The sequence below is a fragment of the Schistocerca cancellata genome, chromosome 4 (genome assembly GCF_023864275.1).
Source record: "Schistocerca cancellata isolate TAMUIC-IGC-003103 chromosome 4, iqSchCanc2.1, whole genome shotgun sequence".
In the NCBI taxonomy this organism is placed as follows: domain Eukaryota; kingdom Metazoa; phylum Arthropoda; class Insecta; order Orthoptera; family Acrididae; genus Schistocerca; species Schistocerca cancellata.
Genome location: NC_064629.1, coordinates 672215452 through 672239367, shown reverse-complemented (window position 1 = coordinate 672239367; position 23916 = coordinate 672215452). Strand labels below are relative to the sequence as shown.

The window sequence follows — 23916 nt, the reverse complement described above, 5'->3', positions numbered from 1 at the left end:
AATCTGAGATGAGCAATCAACTTGTCTACCTCAATACATCAGATACTTTCAGATGATAGGTTAGCATTTACCTAATTCATGTATTTCCTGAGGAAACGAGGATTGTATAATAAAGTTTAATGAACCTCCATGCCCAGTGTAAGGTGGTTGTGAGGGGGGTGGGGGTATCTCTCACTGCAGCCTGTGCCCCTGAGTGGCTTCAGGCAACTTCCTCCTTCTGCAGTGTTATGCATTTTTAAACTCCTGTGTACATGTTTTATTTATTGAACTGTGTAAGCTAATTAGCTCTCTAGTCTGTACAGTCTGCATTTTCTCACTCCATTTTAGTTTCTCGCCCCATATTTAGTTTTACTGATTATGGTGACCCTTTTTGGTGTATCCCTCAGTGACCAGCTACAGTTTTTACTTTCTGACTAAATTCACTGTCACATACATTTTCAATCAAGATACATGGCCACAGACCTTGAAGCTGCCAATGCTTGTTTTCTTGTGTAATATCTTTTTATGTGATTTTTCTGTGAATCGAGTGAGTGCTAACAAAGTAGTTTAGTATCTTTAAACCCACAACAACAAGAACAACAACAACAATAATAATAATAACAACAATAATAACCATCACCACCACAGCAGTTGGCAGGACACACTGAATCATGTGTTGTGTAGATGGAAAAAATTGTGCCCTTTGAATCAGTCAGTCATTAGTTGATGTAGCTCTGAAATAAAGCTGTTATCTATTGCACTCCAGTTGTGGAAATCTTATAATTCTATTTTCCTGACAAGAAAGCCTTTGGTATTCCAGTTTGAACAGGCAGCTTCCATAATAGTAAACAAATATATCACAGACTGTACCCTTATTGTTTTTAGACACACTTACATTATATGATTACCATAATAAATGGTTCAACCATATGTAGGCCATCTTCAGATTCTACATCTGGAAATGAAAAGTCAACCATAAAATATGTAAAACTTTTGTCCAGTTCTGTTTGTAAGTAACGTAAAGTAAATGGCACTTACGATGTATAGGTATGAATCACGTGTATTTTGGCTTTCGCTTTATATTGCTTACAAAAGTTTTATATAACTTAATGTAGATTTCTTTCTTCTTATCCTGTTGTTGAATCTGAAGATGGACAAAAACCTGTTAAGATTGTATCATAGTATGTGATTTTATCTGAAATCAACAAATCAGCAGAAATGTATAATATGTGAATCACAATTTTCCTTAGACAGAATGTCATTTTTTCCAAAATATCACAAACTGATTGAACTGTGGTGATAGATTCACATGCTCTGATGATACATCTACATCTACATCTACATTTATACTCCGCAAGCCACCCAACGGTGTGTGGCGGAGGGCACTTTACGTGCCACTGTCATTATCTCCCTTTCCTGTTCCAGTCGCGTATGGTTCGCGGGAAGAACGACTGTCTGAAAGCCTCTGTGCGCGCTCTAATCTCTCTAATTTTACATTCGTGATCTCCTCGGGAGGTATAAGTAGGGGGAAGCAATATATTCGATACCTCATCCAGAAACGCACCCTCTCGAAACCTGGCGAGCAAGCTACACCGCGATGCAGAGCGCCTCTCTTGCAGAGTCTGCCACTTGAGTTTGTTAAACATCTCCGTAACGCTATCACGGTTACCAAATAACCCTGTGACGAAACGCGCCGCTCTTCTTTGGATCTTCTCTATCTCCTCCGTCAACCCGATTCTGCAGAAATCTGTGTGTGTGTGTGTATAGTATATCAGGTTAAGTAGGTTGGTTGCCTCCAGGGGTAGAGAAAGTCGAGTGATAGTGGCTTGGTATGAGGCAGTCTCTTACACTGGATGGTTCGGGAAGGGCAGTTCGCTGGATGTCCTAAACGATCGGTCCTGGAAGTATAGGAATTTGTGAGACTGCAACCTAAACATGGATTATGAGTTTGGCTAGGGCACCCCTGCACTGCCTATGGTTCATTAACACTCTCAGCAAAGTTGAGCATCAATGATGAAAGACAGAGTGCAAATCCTGGCAAGAAAATGCTTTATTTACACCCTCCCTTTGCCCCCCCCCCTCTGTCTCTCTCTCTCTCTCTCTCTCTCTCTCTCTCTCTCTCTCTCTCTCTCTCTCTCTGTCTCTCTCTCTGATATCAAGATATACAATAAGGGCATGCTGAAAAGTAATACTTCCGAATTTTTTAAAGAGCTTCAAATAAAACACATTATTAATATTCTGCACCTTTATTCTTCTTGTCTATGTATTTATTTCTCAACATAATCACAACGACCGCATTGCTGCCAACAGGAGTTGATACTGTCACTGTAGAATGTTTAATTTTGGAAGTGGAGCCACAACCACACCTCTGCTCGCACTGCTTCATCACTCTCAAAGCGAAGTCTTCCAAGGTGTTCTTTAAGTTTTGGAAACAGATGAAAATCAGATGGTGTCAAGTCAGGGCTGTAGGGAAGATGATTGATAGTGGGGAACTCAAGACACTGGTTTGTTGCAGGTATTGCAGGACTTGTGTGTGTGGTCTGGCATTGTCACGCTGAAGGAGAGGGTGCTCCGTGTGTGGACGGCTCTTCAAATTTGAAACTTGATTACAGCACACTGTTTCTCACGCAGCAGCATAGTTACACATTGCCATGTCATATGCTACAATTTGGAGCCCTGTAGCGGCAGAGGGCTGCAAATATGTAAACATGAAAAATAATAGTGATGTAGAATGTTAATAACATCTGTTTTATTGAAAAAGCGTGGAGTTTTCACATAAATAATTTGGGGGCATTACTTTTCAGCACACCTTCGTATTTACAACCACCTGTCTAATGGAGCAAAAATAAACCTAATTCTCAATGTAGTTTAGCAGAGGACATTGGTTTCTAATTGTGAATGTGACAGTGTGGGTTGTGTACACTGTTTAGTCAGTCAACATGCCTTAAAGGATCATTTCAAGCTTAGATAGTGCACTTTGCCACTTTGACAAGAAGTGTTCTCAGCATGAGAGCTTGGCCAGCAAATTGGCATTCACCAAAGTGACATCATTGGAACATTGAACTGCTGCCATTGTAAGACACAAATGGTTGATGAACTTAATTTTAATGGTCACCTGACTTCAGCAACACAACCTGATGACAGTTATCTGGAAATTATGGCTTGCAGATATGCCGAGGAGGGTGCATCACAACTGTGCTCTGCCATTTTAGAGGCAGTTGGGATGGCCGTGTTAATCCAGGCAGTATGCGAGCATCTTGCACAATCAGTTTGCTCTCCAGGCATCCATTATAAACAACAGTACAATTTCCCAATGTGATGCTAAGGAAAATGGGCAAAGGAACATGTGGAAGGGAACCTGGATCGATTACATCAGTTCTTTTCATTTGTGGGTGCAGGTTTTGCCTGCCAGCTGATTATCATAGAAATATGTTTGGAGATGGCACGTCTGTGGTTGGTTGGTTGGTTTGGTTTGGTTTGGTTTGGGCAAGGGGACCAGAGAGCGAGGTCATCGGTCCCATCAGATTAAGGAAAGATGGGGAAGAAAGTTGGTTGTGCCCTTTAAAAGGAACCATCCCAGCATTTGCCTGAAGCAATCTAGGGAAATCATGGAAAACCTAAATCAGGATGACAGATGTGGGTTTGAACTGTCATCCTCCCAACTGTGAGTCCAGTGTGGTAAGCACTGCGCCACCTCACTAGGTCACGTCTCAGGCACACAGTCCACGGTGTGGCTGGGAGGTGGCTCAGTCACGTTTAGGATTAGTGTCCTACATGACGTAAAATGCATTGCCAAAACATTTTGTTTTTCATGCAAAATTTTCACTTAACAAAAAATGCCACATAGCAGACAGGTCCTTTCAATACCACAAACCAACCATCCAAAAAATGCCAACCAAGTAGATAAAAATGGATTACTTTCAAAATTTTTTTGTTGGCTATTGTTTAAGAAATTTAATTGGTACATTTGTAACATTAAATTTAGAATTAGCTGATAGGAGACTGATTTAATTTAATGTAAATGCACAGTAAAAACGAAACCAAAGATATTGCATGAAAGAAGTTGTTTTCTTAAGAAACTGTTGAGTAAGTTCTTGTACTGCCTTTATATGAATTTTTCTAAATATCTCATGGTTTACCCAGCAGTTCCCTTAAGGGGCAATGAAAGATGCAAGTACACAGTGAGAAAAATATGAAGCCATTTTTGTTGCTGTTTATAGATAATTAATTAATTAGAAAGCAATTATATGAATAGAAGTTACTTATCATGTATGGATTTTTTATTTTATGCACAAATTAACTTATAACCAATTACAGAAATAGTTTTCGAAGTCTTTTGACTTGCAGGTGTTTTACTGTATATTTTGCAGGTAGAATTTGCAGTGCAAATGAAATGTGATTCATGTGTGGAGAAAATAAGGAAATGCTTGACCAATGTTGACGGTATTTCTAAGTTTGATGTGTCATTAAAGGATGAGTCTGTTGTTTTGGAAACAACCTTGCCAACCTCGGAAATTTTAGAAAAACTTGAATCAACTGGCTGTAGAGCTGTCCTGAAGGGTTATGGTGGTACGTATGACTGTAATTGTTAAATGTTGTAGGGTTACATTCTTGCCACTAATCAGGATCTGCAGTGATGGGGAAACCCACTGCTCAAATAGTAATGTGATAATGGCATCAATTAGTGAAAGGAATGGAAAATTTATTTGAAATGATTTAGAAGCAAGTGTTTTGGTTGCAGTTCTTTAAATTATTGATAGAGAACAAGTATACTTGCCAAGGAATCACATTTGTGAGCTCTTCACCATTAATAAGTGAATATGATTGTGATTACGTGTAAGGATAGTGTGTGTACAGGGTGACAATTATTGAGCTGTATGAAATAAAGTTGTCATAACTTCTAAACGGTTTGCGTTAGGACATCCAAACTGCATGGTTGACCTTAGGGCATGATGGGAATTATGTGCTGTATGGTTTGGTTTAGTGCGAAGCCCACTCTCATTTGGATGGTTTGTCAGCAAGCAAAATTGGCACATTTGGGGGACTGAGACTCCACATTTTGCGATTGAGAAGTCTCATCACCCTCAGTGGGTGTCACTTCAGTGTGCAATGTCCAGTCACAGAATAATTGCTGTGATATTCCTTGATGGCACGGTGAATATTGAACAGTACTTAAAGATTTTGTAAGATGATTTCATCCCCATTATCCAAAGTGACCCTCATTTCGACAAGATGTGGTTCATGCAAGACGGAGCTCAACCCTGTCAAAGCAGGAGTGTGAACTCTGGGGACCGCATTCTGGCTCTGGGGTACCCAGAGGCCACTGGCATGGGCCTTGATTGGCTGCCATATTCTCCTGATCCGAGTACACATGACTCCTTTTTGTGGGGACTATATTAAAGACAAAGTATTCATCAATAATCCTAAAACCATTGCTGAGCTGCAAACAGCTATTCAGGAGCTCAGCATCGATCTTCCGACACTTCAGCGGGTCATGCAGAAATTCTCTTTTTGTCTGCACCGTATTATTGCCAATGATGGCAGGCATACCGAACATGTCATAACCTCAATCTGAGTATCTGTAGTGACATTTACATGTTGAATAAAGTGTGTGCACACTGTAGTTTGTAACTAATTTACAATTTTTCAATATAGTTCAATAATTGTCACTCTGTATTTGCTAAAAGAAAAAGAAAATGTGTTAATATGAAATACTTGCTGTTGTGTTGGTTACTGTGGGAGTCAGCACTGACACAAACGAGGAAGGAGAAAAGTTGCGATGGCCGGTGTCAGACGTGCAGTTACTTTTCCACACTATAACTACTCACAGTACACATGCTAAGTATTGTCTTCCTATTACTCAGTATTGATGCCCTCGAAGTCTGCAACTGAACTGGGCCTGAGGAGAGATGGGCAGCTTGTTAAGTCACCATTGACAGGGGGTGTTGAACTCTGTCTTGCTGGAGGTGTGGCGCTGCTCTCTCCTTCCACTGGCACACGGGTCAGCGCCTTCTTGATGCCATTTTGTGGTGCTGCACTGGTCGGTGTGCAGTTGATGCTTCGAACTGCACAATCCTCCTCTCCAAAATGTCACACTGTTGTTGCGTAGGGAGCCATCTTGCCAGCTTATGACAACGGGGAGTGGGGAGGCAGGAAGCTGGGTGGCATGAGGAGCCAGGAGCCACAAGTGGGACCAATGCTGAGCCCTTGGCCAAGCCCCAACATCCGTCCTGCCCTCCGAGGGGAACGTCAGTTGGATTACCCCCGGAAAGGTACCCACCCTCCTCTTGAGCCAGTCTGACAAAAAACAGAGGGGGCGGTGATGACAAAGGCAGTGACGATGACGATGACAATGACAATGACGACGATGACAGTGATTACGATGAAAGTGGCGGTCCACGGCAGGTGCTGGGAAGGTGATCTACTGTGACAGCAAAGGCAATGGGTCCAACTCCTTCGATTCTGCAGGTAGTGCCGAAAAGGCACCTGGGCGCAGTCACACCGGCTACAAGATCCTAGTAGGATGCAAGTATGGGGACAGAAAATCAACGGAAGAATCTCACAATCTACAAGCACGAATCTGGTTCTGATGGCGGTGCAGCATCCCAGCAGGACCTTCAATTAAATATATGCAAGTGCCAAAATTTCGAAGAACCTTTCCTCTCTCCCATCATCTGATGTGACCAAAACCTCTGAAAAGAATAGAATCATTAGGGGCAGAGCAATACTTCGGAGCGTGGGAGGCGCCGTATGCTGCAGTGGGTGTTACAGCTGGAGCAGTGTGTGGTGACACCAGCCATATTGAAGCTCTGCCAGCGATGGACTGTCATGGTGCTGGGAGTGATACATTACAAGGAAGAACAGCGTTTGCTCCCGTGTGTGGATGCATGTAGCTTGTTCATTTGTAGCTTGAATGTACGCACAAATCATTCAGCTTCTCTGTTTGACTGAGGATGAAATGGAGCATTGGTGAGTGATACCGTTGGCTACAAAACTGTTCAAAGTCCTGAGCCATAAACTGTGGTCTGTTGTCTGTACCCATACTTCAAGCAAACCTTCCAAACAAAAAACAGATGACAAAGCCCGAGGTGTACTGTGCGACGTAGTTAAGTTCATGAGCAGTGCAAATGGATGTTTGCTAAAAGAGTCCACAGTGATAAGCCATTAAATGTTCTTAAAGGGACCAGCAAAGTCAATATGCACTCTTTGCCACGGCAATTGAGACTTTGGCCAAGCTGAAAACGTTCGCGGCAGGGCTGATAGAGTTTCAGCACAAGCTTGACACTGTGACATTATCTGTTCAATGTGGGCATCCATGCCCGGCCAAGTACAGTGCCACTGTGCTATCTGTTTTGTGCGTACAATTCCCTAATGTCCTCGGTGGAGCAATCACAACTCATCTTTTTGCAACACTTAAGGAATAGACACACGCAATTGTCCAGAGTCATTTTGCAATGAAATCACTCTGTGCTGGATGGAGAGGCCATGCCAATGAGCAAAATATTGGCACACAAAAGAATTCTGAATATTGTGCACTGAATGAGGCCAAGCAATACAGATGTAGTGCAACGAAAGGTTCAAATCAGGGTCTTCTTCTGTGGCCTGTGCAATTTTTCTGTAGTGCAGTGTAAAAGTCTGTAAAAGTTCTGTGTCCTGACAACAAGATTGACAGTAATGTCGAATTCAGAATTGGGACCAACAGTAGGCGAGAAAAGGCTTCAGCATGTGCATGCTTCAACATGGGCTGTTACAATATGTCAACGTTGCAGTTTATGAGCCGTGTGTGGCGTAACAGGTTCTGACAGATGAAACAGAGACTGAAGTGGTTTATGGTCTGTCACTAGGTAAAACCTCCGACCAAACAGATAATGGTGAAACTTTGTCACACTATAGATAAAAGCAAGTGCTTCCATCTTGGTTTGGGAATAGTTACATTTAGTCGTGGTCAATAACTTGAAAGCGAAAGCTATCGGCCTGTCTACATCTACATCTACATCCATACTCCGCAAGCCACCTGACGGTGTGTGGCGGAGGGTACCTTCAGTACCTCTATCGGTTCTCCCTTCTATTCCAGTCTCGTATTGTTCGTGGAAAGAAGGATTGTCGGTATGCCTCTGTGTGGGCTCTAATCTCTCTGATTTTATCCTCATGGTCTCTTCGCGAGATATACGTAGGAGGGAGCAATATACTGCTTGACTCTTCGGTGAAGGTATGTTCTCGAAACTTTGACAAAAGCCCGTACCGAGCTACTGAGCGTCTCTCCTGCAGAGTCTTCCACTGGAGTTTATCTATCATCTCCGTAACGCTTTCGCGATTACTAAATGATCCTGTAACGAAGCGCGCTGCTCTCCGTTGGATCTTCTCTATGTCTTGTATCAACCCTATCTGGTACGGATCCCACACTGCTGAGCAGTATTCAAGCAGTGGGCGAACAAGCGTACTGTAACCTACTTCCTTTGTTTTCGGATTGCATTTCCTTAGGATTCTTCCAATGAATCTCAGTCTGGCATCTGCTTTACCGACAATCAACATTATATGATCATTCCATTTTAAATCACTCCTAATGCGTACTCCCAGATAATTTATGGTATTAACTGCTTCCAGTTGCTGACCTGCTATTTTGTAGCTAAATGATAAAGGATCTATCTTTCTGTGTATTCGCAGCACATTACACTTGTCTACATTGAGATTCAGTTGCCATTCCCTGCACCATGCGTCAATTCGCTGCATTTCAGTACAATTTTCCATTGTTACAACCTCTCGATACACCACAGCATCATCTGCAAAAAGCCCCAGTGAACTTCCGATGTCATCCACCAGGTCATTTATGTATATTGTGAACAGCAACGGTCCCATGACACTCCCCTGCGGCACACCTGAAATTACTCTTACTTTGGAAGACTTCTCTCCATTGAGAATAACATGCTGCGTCCTGTTATCTAGGAACTCCTCAATCCAATCACACAATTGGTCTGATAGTCCATATGCTCTTACTTTGTTCATTAAACGACTGTGGGGAACTGTATCGAACGCCTTGCGGAAGTCAAGAAACACGGCATCTACCTGTGAACTCGTGTCTATGGCCCTCTGAGTCTCGTGGATGAATAGCGCGAGCTGGGTTTCACATGACCGTCTTTTTCGAAACCCATGCTGATTCCTACAGAGTAGATTTCTAGTCTCCAGAAAAGTCATTATACTCGAACACAATACGTGTTCCAAAATTCTACAACTGATCGACGTTAGAGATATAGGTCTATAGTTCTGCACATCTGTTCGACGTCCCTTCTTGAAAACGGGGATGACCTGTGCCCTTTTCCAATCCTTTGGAACGCTACGCTCTTCTAGAGACCTACGGTACACCGCTGCAAGAAGGGGGGCAAGTTCCTTCGCGTACTCTGTGTAAAATTGAACTGGTATCCCATCAGGTCCAGAGGCCTTTCCTCTTTTGAGCGATTTTAATTGTTTCTCTATCCCTCTGTCGTCTATTTCGATATCTACCATTTTGTCATCTGTGCGACAATCTAGAGAAGGAACTACAGTGCAATCTTCCTCTGTGAAACAACTTTGGAAAAAGACATTTAGTATTTCGGCCTTTAGTCTGTCATCCTCTGTTTCAGTACCATTTTGGTCACAGAGTGTCTGGACATTTTGTTTTGATCCACCTACCGCTTTGACATAAGACCAAAATTTCTTAGGATTTTCTGCCAAGTCAGTACATAGAACTTTACTTTCGAATTCATTGAACGCCTCTCGCATAGCTCTCTTCACACTACATTTCGCTTCGCGTAATTTTTGTTTGTCTGCAAGGCTTTGGCTATGTTTATGTTTGCTGTGAAGTTCCCTTTGCTTCCGCAGCAGTTTTCTAACTCGGTTGTTGAACCACGGTGGCTCTTTTCCGTCTCTTACGATCTTGCTTGGCACATACTCATCTAACGCATATTGTACGATGGTTTTGAACTTTGTCCACTGATCCTCAACACTATCAGTACTTGAGACAAAACTTTTGTGTTGAGCCAACAGGTACTCTGAAATCTGCTTTTTGTCACTTTTTCTAAACAGAAAAATCTTCCTACCCTTTTTAATATTCCTATTTACGGCTGAAATCATCGATGCCGTAACCGCTTTATGATCACTGATTCCCTGTTCTGCGTTAACTTTTTCAAATAGTTCGGGTCTGTTTGTCACCAGAAGGTCTAATATGTTATCGCCACGGGTCGGTTCTCTGTTTAACTGCTCAAGGTAGTTTTCAGATAAAGCACTTAAAAAAATTTCACTGGATTCTTTGTCCCTGCCACCCGTTATGAACATCTGAGTCTCCCAGTCTATATCCGGCAAATTAAAATCTCCACCCAGAACTATAACATGGTGGGGAAATCTACTCGAAATATTTTCCAAATTATCCTTCAGGTGCTCAGCCACAACAGCTGCTGAGCCAGGGGGCCTATAGAGACATCCAATTACCATGTCTGAGCCTGCTTTAACCGCGACCTTCACCCAAATCATTTCACATTTCGGATCTCCGTCAATTTCCTTCGATACTATTGCACTTCTTACCGCTATAAACACGCCTCCCCCTTCACTGTTCAGCCTGTCTCTGCGGTATACATTCCAATCTGAGTTTAGGATTTCGTTACTGTTTACGTCTGGTTTCAGCCAACTTTCTGACCCTAGTACTATATGGGCGTTGTGATCGTTTATTAATGAGAGCAGTTCTGGGACCTTTCTATAGACGCTCCTGCAGTTTACTATTAGCACGTTAATATTGTTATGCCCTGTTGCATTTTGCCTACGTCTCAGGAGGCGTCTTGTCGGGCCTAGGGAGGGGATTCTCTAACCTAAAAAACCCCCATGTGCACTCCACACGTACTCCGCTACCCTTGTAGCCGCTTCCGGCGTGTAGTGCACGCCTGACCTATTCAGGGGGACCCTACATTTCTCCACCCGATAGCGGAGGTCCAGAAATTTGCACCCCAGATCTCCGCAGAATCGTCTGAGCCTCTGGTTTAAGCCTTCCACTCGGCTCCAAACCAGAGGACCGCGATCGGTTCTGGGAACGATACTACAAATAGTTAGCTCTGATTCCACCCCGCGAGCGAGGCTTTCCGCCTTCACCAATTCCGCCAACCGCCTGTACGAACTGAGGATGACCTCTGAACCCAGACGGCAGGAGTCATTGGTGCCGACATGAGCAACAATTTGCAGTCGGGTGCACCCAGTGCTCTCTATCGCCGCCGGTAGGGCCTCCTCCACATCTCGGATGAGACCCCCCGGCAAGCAGACAGAGTGAACACTGGCCTTCTTCCCCGACCTTCTCGCTATTTTCCTAAGGGGCTCCATCACCCGCCTAACGTTGGAGCTCCCAATAACTAATAAACCCCTCCCCCCGTGTGCCTGCTCGGACCTTGCTGAAGGAGCAGCCACATGTCCCCTCACAGGCAGAGCGGGCGATGCCACACGGCCAGCCTCCACATTGACCTTCCGCCTCGTGCGCCGCGAACGCCGCTGAACCCGCCACTCCCCTTGGGGAGAGGGTGGCCCAACCGCGCCCGGTACCCGCGAAGATGTCTCGACAGCAGGGACAGTGGGTGAAGCATGTAACACCTGGGGTGTACCTTGCGACGCACCAGACTCCCCACTGCCGCTACACTCCGAGGCAGCAGCCTGAAGACGGCTGACCGCGGCCATCAACACGCTCAGCTGTTCGCGAACAGTGGCCAGCTCCTCCTGCGTCCGTACACAGCAGTCACACATCCTATCCATCCTAAGGAAACAATTTACTGAAGAGAGTTAATCAACCTTTAACTAGACTGCTAATTCACTAAAGGCGGCTGCTTATTCACTAAACTGTGGTTGCTAGCCACTTCTTGTAGAAAACAATGAAAATAGCACTACCTGTCTCTGGACTGTATTGAAAACAAACTGTAGCACTACTGGCACTATGGTTGACTACAGGGACTCTCTCTGACTGTATTCAAAACAAACACAAAATCTATGGAACACTATTAAGAGCACTGTCCTGTGAACCAAATCTGTAAGAGATCACAACTCCGATCTCGTACAAAGAAGTGTCCATGGCTAAAACCAAAAGCTTAGTGGGATTGAAATGAACAAGGCATTTATCACTCAACAAGGCATTTTTAAGTTTCTGGAATGGAGCCACAGTGTGGGATGTGTTGTGTATAAACCAAATATAATATGTCATATTTCCGAGAACTGCCAGTAATTCCATCACATTCTGCAGGGCAGGGAGGTACTGGATGGTCAGCAAATGTGACTGAAGGTGGTGAACACCTTGGCTATTAATAATGTTACCTAAGTACTGCATTTCAATCTGAAAAAAGGCACATTTGTCCAGGTTACACTTCAAATCTGTAGCTGAAAGCACTTGAAAAAGAGTACGAAGGTTATTGATTGTTGCTCTGGTGTATGTCCTGACACCACAATATAGACAAAGTAATTTGAATAGAATGGATTTTTTACAGTAGGCTGTTCTAAGTAGCTTTGGAACATGGTAGGTGTGGCAGTGCTGCCAAAGGGTAATCACAAAAATTTGAGCAACCCTACATGTGTGTTGACCACAAACATGTTAAGACTCCTCAACTAGCAGAATTTGGAAATGTGTGTTGTGTAAGTCAACTTTTGAAAAATAGCGGCCTACACCAAGCTTGTTCATTAATTCCTCAGGGCAAGGCAATGGACAAGTATTAATTATTTATTGTTTGTAGATTCACAGTGGGTTTGAAGTCAACACAAAGACGAAGTGTTCCAGAAGGATTTGGTAAGATTGCTAAGGGAGAAGCCCATTGACTAGTTTGGATAGGAGTGATAACACTATCGTCTTGCCATTGTTTAAGTTCACTTGTAACTTTTTCTCTAAGTTCATGAGGGACAGGATGTGCCTGAAATGACTTAGGTTACGCATTCTCCTTCATTGTAATGTGCACCACAAAATTATTTGCTCTGCCAAGTCCTTCGGAAAATAAATCGGGGAACTCCTCAATCAATTGCGTAACATTGTCTTTTGGGTTGAAAGCAGAAACAGAAAGTGCATTGTCCTGAATACAAAGACCAAAAAAAAAAAAATCAAATGAATCTAACCCAAAAATATTTTCACAGTCTTGTAAACACAAAATTGTAAATGTCATCATTCTGCCGAGAGACTGGAATGTGGCAGGCAAACTACATGTATTGTACCAAGCACTGGAATGTGCTGGCCATTATACGCAGTAAGTTGTGTGCAAGATTTTGTCAATTGTGGCGATCCCAGCTGTTCATAAGTGGCGTGATTAAGCAATGTAATGGAAGTGGCATTGTGTAACTGAAGTCACACACAGCATCTGACAATGATTTAAGTTCACAAACAGTTTGTTTGACTGTCATAGCACAGCAGTTGGGTAGGGTGAGGGCACATCCTGAATATGGTCATTACTAGGACCAGTAGCAGTTTAGAAAAAACTAGATTCACTGAGTGAGAAAGTGCTCCGTACTTACAAAAGTGAACATGGGTAGAATTATTTTTCTTTGCAAACACTCTCTCTCTCTCTCTCTCTCTCTCTCTCTCTCTTTCTCTGTACATGACCTGACTTTTTGCAAGTTGTTTTTGGCGAAGGGCAGTTTTGTCTTTTATGTGTGGCAAAGCAGTGGGGACATGATTTCACAGCAGACACACACATTGACACTTGTTTACACTGCCCATGGCACGGTGGCCTGTTTATGCATGATAATTGGGCACAAGGCCATACCTGTTTGTCACTTTGCGTTACACTGCAAATGGGAGCTACCTCAATGTTTTCCGTGGCACTATCACACGAGTCCTGATGTTCAGTAATTTGTAACACTTGTTTCAAAGTAGAATCAGAATGTTATAGAATTTGGTCATGAATCCTACTGTCTGGCACATTGTATGTAATTGCGTGACAGATCATTGCATCATTGTAGTATTGTTCACAGCTACAGTGAAAATGACACTGTCGTGTCAAACCCTGAAGTTCAGTGACCCACTGACGGTATGTTTGTTCTGGCTCTTCCCACAATTGAAAGAACTTGTGACAAGCAGCAGCAACCTGTATCTGATACTCGTAATACTTAGTAAGGGTGGAAACTAAAACTTCAAAAACCAGCAACTCCAGCCGGGAATAACTTCTGAGTGAGGAGGTAAACTCCTGTGCCGGCCATCGACAAGAAATAGAAAGTTTCACTGTATCTTGCACTTGCTGTGTACCCCTCATTCCTCTCCTCTTGTTATTCACTGAAGGCTCAGAACAGTGGAATGCATGGAGGCAGAGCCATGGATGTGACTGACTGTTGTGGCGGAGTTGATGCAGCAGTAGCTTGTGCATTAATGAGCTGCTGGACTACCATCTTCAACTGCGACATTTGTTGGTTCTGAAACTGAATAAACTGCATTAGATCAAAGCCAGCAGTAACCGGAGGCATAGGTGCAGATGGTGTAGGAGGTGGGTTAGAGGACATTTTAATGAGCGGAGCGCTGCAACAAATTAATTATAAGCAATGCAGATACACAAATAGTCGAAGTGTTGCTGTAAGTCTGCTAGAAAGAACACAATTAGTAACAATGTTCCTTTGAAAGAAAGAGGGAGAAATATTAGTGATGCACTGTGATAGAGCGGCGAAGAGCGAAGGCAGTGTTGATTCTGTAATCCACAGTGCCAGATGTTCTGTCGGCTACTGTGGGAGTCAGCACAGACACAAAGAAGGAAGGAGAGAATTTGCAAAGGCCGATGGCAGGAATCCAAAATGGTCTGTACGTAACATTTGCAGATTAATAGAACACTTTATTTCTAAAAAGGAAAGAAACATAACTTAATTTCTTGTTATGAGATGGCTTGAGGGGCTTCCTGTGCCTCCTATATGCAGTTACTTGTACGCACTATTACTGCTCACGAAACGCAGGGTAAGTATAGTCTTCCTATTATTCAGTAATAATGCTCTTGAAATCTGTGACCAAACTGGGCCTGACTAGTGATGGGAGGCTGGCTAAGTCAGAGTTAACAGGGGGCGCTCAACTCTGTCTTCCTGGAGGTGTGGCACTGCCTTCTCTTTCCATTGCCGCATGGGTCAGCACCTTCTTGATGCCGTTTCACAGCGCTGCACTAGTCGGTGTGCAGTCAATGCTTTAGAACTGCACACTTGTGACTGATAGTAGTCACAGATTTTTAATATTTACCAAAGATACCAGTAGGCATACAGTAAGGGGCAGAAACTGATGCTTATGCAGAGTTACAGACAAACCATTTGTAGAAATCCTAGCAGTGTCTCAGGTAGTGAGATCCAGAGTTAGACAAACTGCTGAGAAGAAAAAAGAAAATAATGACAGGAATTTTTAAATTCCATAAATTGTTTCACAAAATTATCAGTAATTGGGGGTTAACAAGGAAAATAAATATGAAAGAGAAATTTTTATTCTATAACTACCGTTCAACTAAATCTGTTTTTACAGCTACAGCAGAAATTGTAGCCCAATTGATGCCAAAGCATTTCTTTATTGTTACCTCTGAAATCTTGTGTTGAGAAGTCAATGGAAAATCTAGGACAGATGATGTCTAAATCCAATAAAAATCAGATCCATTTTCCAGGTGCAAACTGGAAATGTTCTGTATAACTTGAATAAAGTGGTGGTGGTGGTGTTTTGTCAGACTTGCGTAGAACATTTTTCAGTGTCCTCAGAATATGGATGTATATTTTTACACATCATAATCTGATACTACTACTGGAGCCCGTGCTTTCTGACATGGACACTTTATAGGATTTTTCTGTGAGCAATAGGCATACAATGTCATTTGGTACAGCAATTTAGGTCATTGACTAGAAATTATAAAGATACCCAGCCATACCCCTCACTCCACAGTGCTTCAGCTGTAAGGAGAATGATGTTCGTGAAGGCAATGTGTAAAGGAGGTTGTTTAAAAATACTCTTGTGACCCAACCTAGAATAGTGTTCAAGTATGTGGGACACATACCACTAACAGGGGTATTGAATATATACAAAGAAGGGCAGAAGAAATGTTTACATGTTTGTTTGACCAATGAGATAGCATTGTGGATGTACTGAAATATCAGAATTGGCAGTCACGTGAAGATAGATGCCAACTAACTTGCAACATAATTTCAAGAACCAGTATGAAGTGAGGACCCTAGGAATGTGCTACAGCCTCCTATATGTTCCTTTGTACAGACTACAAAGACAAGATTAGACTAATTACAGTGGACATAGAGGTGTTCGAGCAATCGTTCTTTTCGCGCTCCATACAAGAATGAAACAGGAAGAAACCTCATCCAGGAAGATTTTACAGACAGATTATTTATAACACTAAAGTTATTTCTTCTGTTGCTATGAATGTAGTAAATTAACTTTTATTGATAGTCAAGTCCAATTTTCTTCAGTCTGTGTCCCTGACAGTAATTATGTTGACTTCCTTTGTCTTCATGCTTTCTAAAAATATCATTGTTTGTCATCATACTGATGATGATAGAGATGATGTGGGCCTTTCTTCCAATGAACATTTTTAAATTTCAGCTTCTCTGTTCCCCTTCATTGCTTTTGTGACTCAGTTTATAGCAACTTGGTCTGAAATATACTTGGGTAATGCACTACCTCCTTACACAGTTCTGCTGAAATGGTATAATTCTTTCCATCCTTCATTGCTATTGAGGATTTAACATGTTACACTGTGTGGTACTGCTGTTGAGGACATGTAAAACTCTTTGCCTTGCTTCATGGATGTATCAGTCTAGTGTTAACCTTACAACTCGTTGTAAGCTTGCACCCGTTGGTGCCTCTTGTGTTAAACTAAGGAGCTCATTTAATGCAGAGCTGTTTATTTATGAAACTCTGCTTCATGGAACTCAGCTTGTGCTATATGACCACAGAAAGTTTAGAATTGTTTCTTTCTGTCACATGCATTTATGTGTGAAGTAAATAGATAAAGGATATATTACAGTAGTATTTGATTGTAATCATCATACATGTGGACAATAAACACTGTAATAAAGCATCAAAACTATGACACTTATACATATCACCTAAAGGGTGGAACTGTTCATGCCTTGTAAAATTTATTATTACAACTGAAGATATCACCTTAACTTCAATTTTATGTGTTGGTGACAATTGTTTTTTGTCATTGACATAAGTGTATGCAGAGTACAAAAGTAGCATGCTACTGAAAATTTTGGTGCAATATTAATCTGAATAGTTCATATATAATGGGATTTTGAAGTTGGGAAGGTTTGAAAAAATGGCAAGAAAAATCTTGTTTCATATTTTTAAACACTTTGAGTCAGATCATGGGAAGACCACTTACAGCAAAAACCTGTATGGTAATAGTGCTAATTGTTATCAAAAGAAAATTTTTGTTGAATGTGTCTCTTTGTTTGTTTCCTATTGTCATGGTTAAAGTTATGCTCAATAATGTTGCAGGTAAATTACTGAAATCCTGTTCGTCAAATATCTGGTGGTTGTAATTAAAGTGCATCTACTCACAGATGCTGTAATTTTTGTATGGCAGCAAAACTTGGTAGACATTCTAATGCGTTAATGCAGAACTGGTTTAGGACGCAAAAAAAAAAAAAAAAAGTTCCAACTTCAGCCACCAGATGCACATCAGGCACTATACAGCATCTCCTTGATGTCTCTGGTGCACATATTGACCCATGTCCTGTTACTAATCCATTACATATGGAAACATTTCTGTATGTCTTTCTTGAATTCACAATGCCAGATTTGCCCTTGGTGGCCAAAATTGGAACTAATTTTGTTTCAAGTGTAAATAAGTTCCGCATTAGAATCTCTACCAAGTTTCACTGCCATGCGATAATTACAGCCCACACTGGACATGTGTGACCTGCTGCACTTTTAACATTCGATATATACAATGTATTCAGTCACATGTGCAACACATTACTGTTATAACCTTTAATCCCCAATAATTGTGTGGATATTCAAACACACTCACTTAGAAACAAAAGCTGGTTACATGATAACAACTCGGTATCTCTCATTCGACTGCCGTGCCGTGACATGCGGCCGGCGCCGTTCGTAGCTAGGTGGCGCTCCCGCGCTCAGCCGAGTTGCGGAGCGCCTCTATCGCCGTTTGCGCGTACTGTCGTGGCGGCACTGTTAAATGTCATGGCACTGTCACAACACTTTTCCCCCCTTGAAAAAAAAAAACACTCACTTCCTTGGAGACATGGATAGTGCGGAGACATCCATGGCCTCTTGTGAGGCCCCGAGAAGATCCCGCGGAGAGACACGAGAGTATGGTCGAAAATGTCCAGGATGAAAGCACGTGCGTGGAACGTGCCTCCCGGACGAGATGATGGGTGAAAACTCCGGAGCAGCATCCATAGGTGTCGTGGACCTGGGGGTGTGCTCCAGTGAGATGGGTCCCGGAGAAGGCGGCGTCGCGACTGGGGCCGGTTCCGGCATACGCGGAAGCGGTAGCGACGTCGGCTGCATCAACACGTATGGTAGATTGGCAGCAGCGACAGGACTGGCTTCTCGGGCTGGTGGAGGCGAAGGAAGGGGTGGCGGCACCGGCGTGGCCACCACTCGTGGGCGCATCTGGTCGTAATGGCGAACAACCATGCCGTCGTCCATACATATTTCACAAAGCCAGCGGCCGCGAAGAGCCTTGACCACCCCTGGAATCCATTTAGGGCGAGATCCATACCCTCGTGCCCACACGTCGGCGCCCACCAAGTATTTTCCCGCACTAGGGGACACAGCACAAGGCCTGACAGGGTGAAGCAGGTGCAGTAGAGTGCGCAGTTGGCGGCCATGCAAGAGTTCAGCAGAGCTGCGATCACCCAGAGGTGTGAACCGATAAGAACTCAGAAATTGCAGCAGAGCGTCATCTGTGAAAAAATCACTAAGGAATTTTTTCATCTGGCTTTTGTAAGTGCGGACAAGGCGCTCGACCTCCCCATTCGATTGCGGATGGAAGGGTGGTGCTGTAACATGATGAATCCCTTGTCCAGCACAAAAATCACGGAAGGCCTGCGATGAGAACTGAGGGCCATTATCCGTGACGATCGTGGATGGAAGACCTTCTAGCACAAAGATTTTGGACAAAGCCATCGTCGTCGTCGCCGCAGTGGTGGGCGACGGACATCGAACAACAAACGGAAACTTCAAGAAGGCGTCAATCAACAGTAGCCAATAAGTACCAAGGAAGGGGCCGGCAAAGTCAGCGTGCACCCATTCCCATACCTGCACCGGATCAGGCCACGGAGAGGGCATTGTACAAGGTGCAGCCAGTTGTTGAGCACACTGGCCACGTGCAGCAACCATGTGGGCGATGTCCGAATCAATACCGGGCCAATAAACGTGCCTGTGGGCCAGGGACTTAGTCCGAGAAATCCCCCAATGGCCTTCATGCAACAGTTTGAGAACAGCTTTGCGAAGAGAGGCTGGCACCACGACCCGTGGAGATGCCCCATCCGTGGCCAGAAGAACAACACCATCGCGAACAGACAGACGAAGGCGCAAGGCATGGTAGTTGCGAAGGGGATCCGATGCCCAGCCCTTGGTCCTGTCTGGCCAACCCGTTGAACAAAACCGATCACCTGACGCAGGACCGGGTCCCGCGCAGTAGCCGATGTGACCTGCAAACCTGTAAGTGGAAGACCCTTGACCGCACGATGTTCTTCCTCATCAATGTGGAAACAGAGTAGTTCATCACAATCGAAAACCGGGTCGGGGCCCATCGGCAATCGCGACAATGCGTCAGCGATGGCGTGCTGGGCCGTGGGGCGATAGTGAATCTCATAGTGAAAATGAGACAAGTATAAGGCCCAACGTTGCAGGCGGTGAGCTGCCTTATCCGGAAGCGTCACTGATGGGCTGAACAGAGAGACCAGCGGCTTGTGGTCGGTGATGAGGTGAAACTTAGAACCATACAAAAAAATGCTGAACTTTTTTAGAGCATAAATGATAACGAGTGCCTCCTTTTTGATTTGAGAGTAACGCCATTGCGCATCGTTGAGGGTCTTGGAAGCATAGGCGATGGGTCGTTCCGACCCATCCTCATACCGATGGGCGAGAACAGCCCCTAGGCCATATTGTGACGCGTAAGTTGCCAGAACCAAGTGCTGACCCGGGCGGAATGTGGCAAGACAAGGCGCCGACTGCAAATGAGCCTTCAGGCGGACAAAAGCCTGCTCACACTCGTCGGACCAACAGAAAGGGACGTTCTTGCGTAACAGCTAATGCAGAGGATGAGCTACCGCCACCACAGATGGAATGAATTTGTGATAATAAGCAATCTTGCCTAGAAACGCCTGAAGTTCTTTGACCGTAGACGGCTGGGGTAGAGCGTTAATGGCCGCAACATGCTGACGTAGAGGACGTATACCCTCACGGGACAAGTGTAAACCAAGATACACAATGGAGGGTTGGAAGAACTGTGACTTGTCCAGATTGCACTTCAACCCAGCCGAATGCAAAACCCGAAACAGTGAACGCAAATTGCGAAGGTGCTCCTCAGTGGAGGCCCCCGTGACAACAATGTCATCCAGATAGTTTATGCAGCCGGGAACGGAAGCCGTGAGCTGTTCCAAAAACTGCTGAAAAATGGCCGGCGCGCTAGCGACGTCAAATGGTAACTGCTGGTACTGATACAACCCACAAGGTGTGTTGATGACGAGAAATTCCTTGGAAGAAGCATCCAACGGCAACTGATGGTATGCCTCCGATAAGTCAAGTTTGGAAAAGAACTGGCCCCCCAGCGAGCTTGGTAAATAACTCCTCAGGATGGGGAAGAGGATAAGTGTCAATGAGGCTCTGAGCGTTGACGGTGGCTTTAAAATCACCACACAATCGCAGACTCCCGTTTGGTGTAGAAACCGCCACGATTGGCGATGCCCATTCACTGGAGGTAACAGGAAGGAGAAACCCTGAAGCTGTTAACCTGTCTATCTCAGCCTTGACAGGTGCACGCAATGCCACCGGAATAGGGCGTGCCCGGAAAAACTTATGGCGAGCTGTAGGTTTAAGAGTAATGTGGGCTTCAAAATCCTTGGCACGACCCAGACCTGCAGAGAACACAGACGAAAATTCAGAACACAATCCATCCAGCTGTTGATACGGAATATCCTCAGATATGAGGTGCACATCATCATCAATGGAGAACCCGAACAACTGAAAAGCATCATAACCGAACAGGTTTTCAGTGCCCGCATGATCCACCACATAAAACGTGAAGGGCCTAACAACAGACTTGTAGGCAGTGGAAGCATCAAACTGGCCAATGATAGGAATTTTCTGTTTATTATAAGTTCTCAGATTTCGCGTAACTGGAGACAAGGGAGGGGAGCCCAACTCCAAATACGTGCGAGAATTAATGAGAGTTACTGCAGAGCCAGTGTCCACTTGCATGCGAATGTCTTTATCCAGAACACGAACAGTAACAAACAACTTATTTGTTTGAGAAAGCACACAGTTAACATCCATGTCCGATGCCTCGTCCTCGTCGACAGGAACTTTAGGGGACTAACACACAGAAGCAATGTGGCCTTTTTTCCTACATGAATTACACGTGGCCCAACATTTCGGACACGCGGCCCTGTCATGCTGTACGAAACAACGTGGACAAGAAGGAAGTGCGGAACGAACCTGCTTCTGTGGTTGCTGTTTTCGCTGCGAGCGTTGCGGTCCAACGCGATGTTGTTTACGCGAGTGAACCACCGCCACATCTTCGTTCTCCTGTGAAACAGGCTAATTGTCCGTGTCGAAAGTTGACTGTACAGCGCCTACATCACACCACGCGTCTATTTGCGCGCCAGCAGCGTGAGACACTTCAAAGGATTTAGCGATGCCTAGAACTTCCGACAACGACGGGTTTGGCAGTTGTAGGGCACGTTGCTGAACTTCTTTATCAGGAGCAAGCCATAGAATAGCATCCCTAACCATTGAATCAGCATAAGACTCATGATGAGTGTCCGTGACAAACTGACATTTCCTACTCAGACCGTGTAGTTCCGCCGCCCAAGCCCGGTAAGATTGATGGGGCTGTTTATGACACCGGTAGAACACCACGCGGGCAGCAACGACGTGGGTGTTTTTGCAGTAATAGTTAGACAATAAGTCACACATTTCTTGGAAGGACAGGGAGGCTGGTTCCTGCAGAGGGGCTAACTGAGATAGCAGCTGATAGATCCGTGGGGAAATCCAAGATAGAAATAACGACTTACACATAGGAGCGTCAATAACGCCGAAAGCCAAGAAGTGGTGCCGCAAACGCTTCTCATAATCCTCCCAGTCGTCAGTGGCCTCGTCGTAAGGAGGGAATGGAGGTGGAGAAGAGGAAGACAGATGATGAGTAAGCGACGTCGACAACGCCTGGATAGCAGCCGTCAGCTGTGTTTGTTGTGCCTGAATAGCAGCCGTCAGCTGTGTTTGTTGTTCAATGAGTGCTTGCATAAGCTGTTCCTTGTCTGCCCTGTCACGAACACACAAATCCACAACGCAGGGAAAATATCCCATCCTCGTCGCCAGTAAGTGTTATAACCTTTAATCCCCAATAATTGTGTGGATATTCAAACACACTCACTTAGAAACAAAAGCTGGTTACATAACAACAACTCAGTATCTCTCATTTGACTGCCGTGCCGTGACATGCGGCCGGCGCCGTTCGTAGCTAGGTGGCGCTCCTGCACTCAGCCGAGTTGCGGAGCACCTCTATCGCCGTTTGCGCGTACTGTCGTGGCGGCACTGTTAAATGTCGTGGCACTGTCACAACAAATACTATCACATTGTATGTTTCCAGAAAGGTTAACATATTGTATCATCACAACCTGTTAGAAGAAACATAGAACAGTTATTAAAAATAGTTACTGCCCTGTCTCACTACTTACTTCCTTGTTGAAGATACTGGAAAAGATTACGCATACAAGAGCATTACCAATTTTTCAATTACATAAGCAAATCAAACAAAATTTAAAGGTGAAAGATTGTCAGCTGGTATTTCAGCGACTTGGCGAAAAAAATTGATTTTGTAGTTCACAGTATACTCCCATAGAAGCTCAAACATAATGGCATCGCAGGCCTTGCTGGTAACTGTTTCTCAGCCTACTTAACAAAAGATTGCAGAAAGTCTCATTAAGAAATTCGTGCAGTGCACGCAAGGAAACCATGTTCAGAGTGGAGAAAAATCACTACAGGTTTACCATGGGGATCAATATCACGTCTCTTGTTACTCTTGTTATGTATGTAAATGATCTGCTGATTTTTGGCCAACAATGCAAATAGCTTAATGAAACTTAATGAAAAACTTCCACACTTTAAATTTAAATAACATGTTCTTGAACATTATAAATTGTTATGTATGTATGTATTAACTGTCAGTGAACTTTTGTAAAACACAATCCCTGCAGATCTATGCTGCAGAAGGCCTGACCTCACTGAATGAAGGAAAATCTACATGTTTATGCTGCTAAAAGCCTAAACTAGTTACCACACGTTAAACAGCTTCTTAAATGTCTGATCCATATGAATTTTGCATTATGGGTAGTAGCAGACTTTGGAGATGAAAAATGTCAAAAAGGTCACTTACTTTTCCCATTTTCACTCATTAATGTCTTATAACATCATACAGAGTGCTTAAAAAAGATTTTCTCGCGATTATATCTGCTACAAGTATGAAGAGAAAAACTTGGAGTGATTTTTAACTTACCCGTAGGACTACAAAGCTTTTGTTACCAAAACAACAATCTGGTTTTAGAATAATATATCTTTTAGATGCGTGCACATACAACCATTGGATCCTTTTTACGATTTTGTCTACTATCAAAGTTTCCATTTATGTATCATAAAAGTTCAATGTGCCCTCCACTGCATGCCTGACAGACAACATCCAGACAATAGCTGAACTCATATTACACTTTTGTGAGCATGTCTGGAGTTACAGCATTCACTTT

The 23916-nt window shown here is 43.8% G+C and overlaps 1 protein-coding gene across 2 annotated transcripts in view; it reads left to right on the top strand.

The window, feature by feature from the left end:
- LOC126184563 (copper chaperone for superoxide dismutase) overlaps nt 1-23916 on the top strand; it is a 113645-nt gene that overhangs the window by 14272 nt on the left and 75457 nt on the right. For both annotated transcript variants that reach the window (XM_049926991.1, XM_049926992.1), the window contains exon 2: nt 4350-4548. In XM_049926991.1, coding sequence (XP_049782948.1) covers nt 4350-4548 — 199 coding nt within the window. The remainder of the gene's footprint in view (nt 1-4349; nt 4549-23916) is intronic.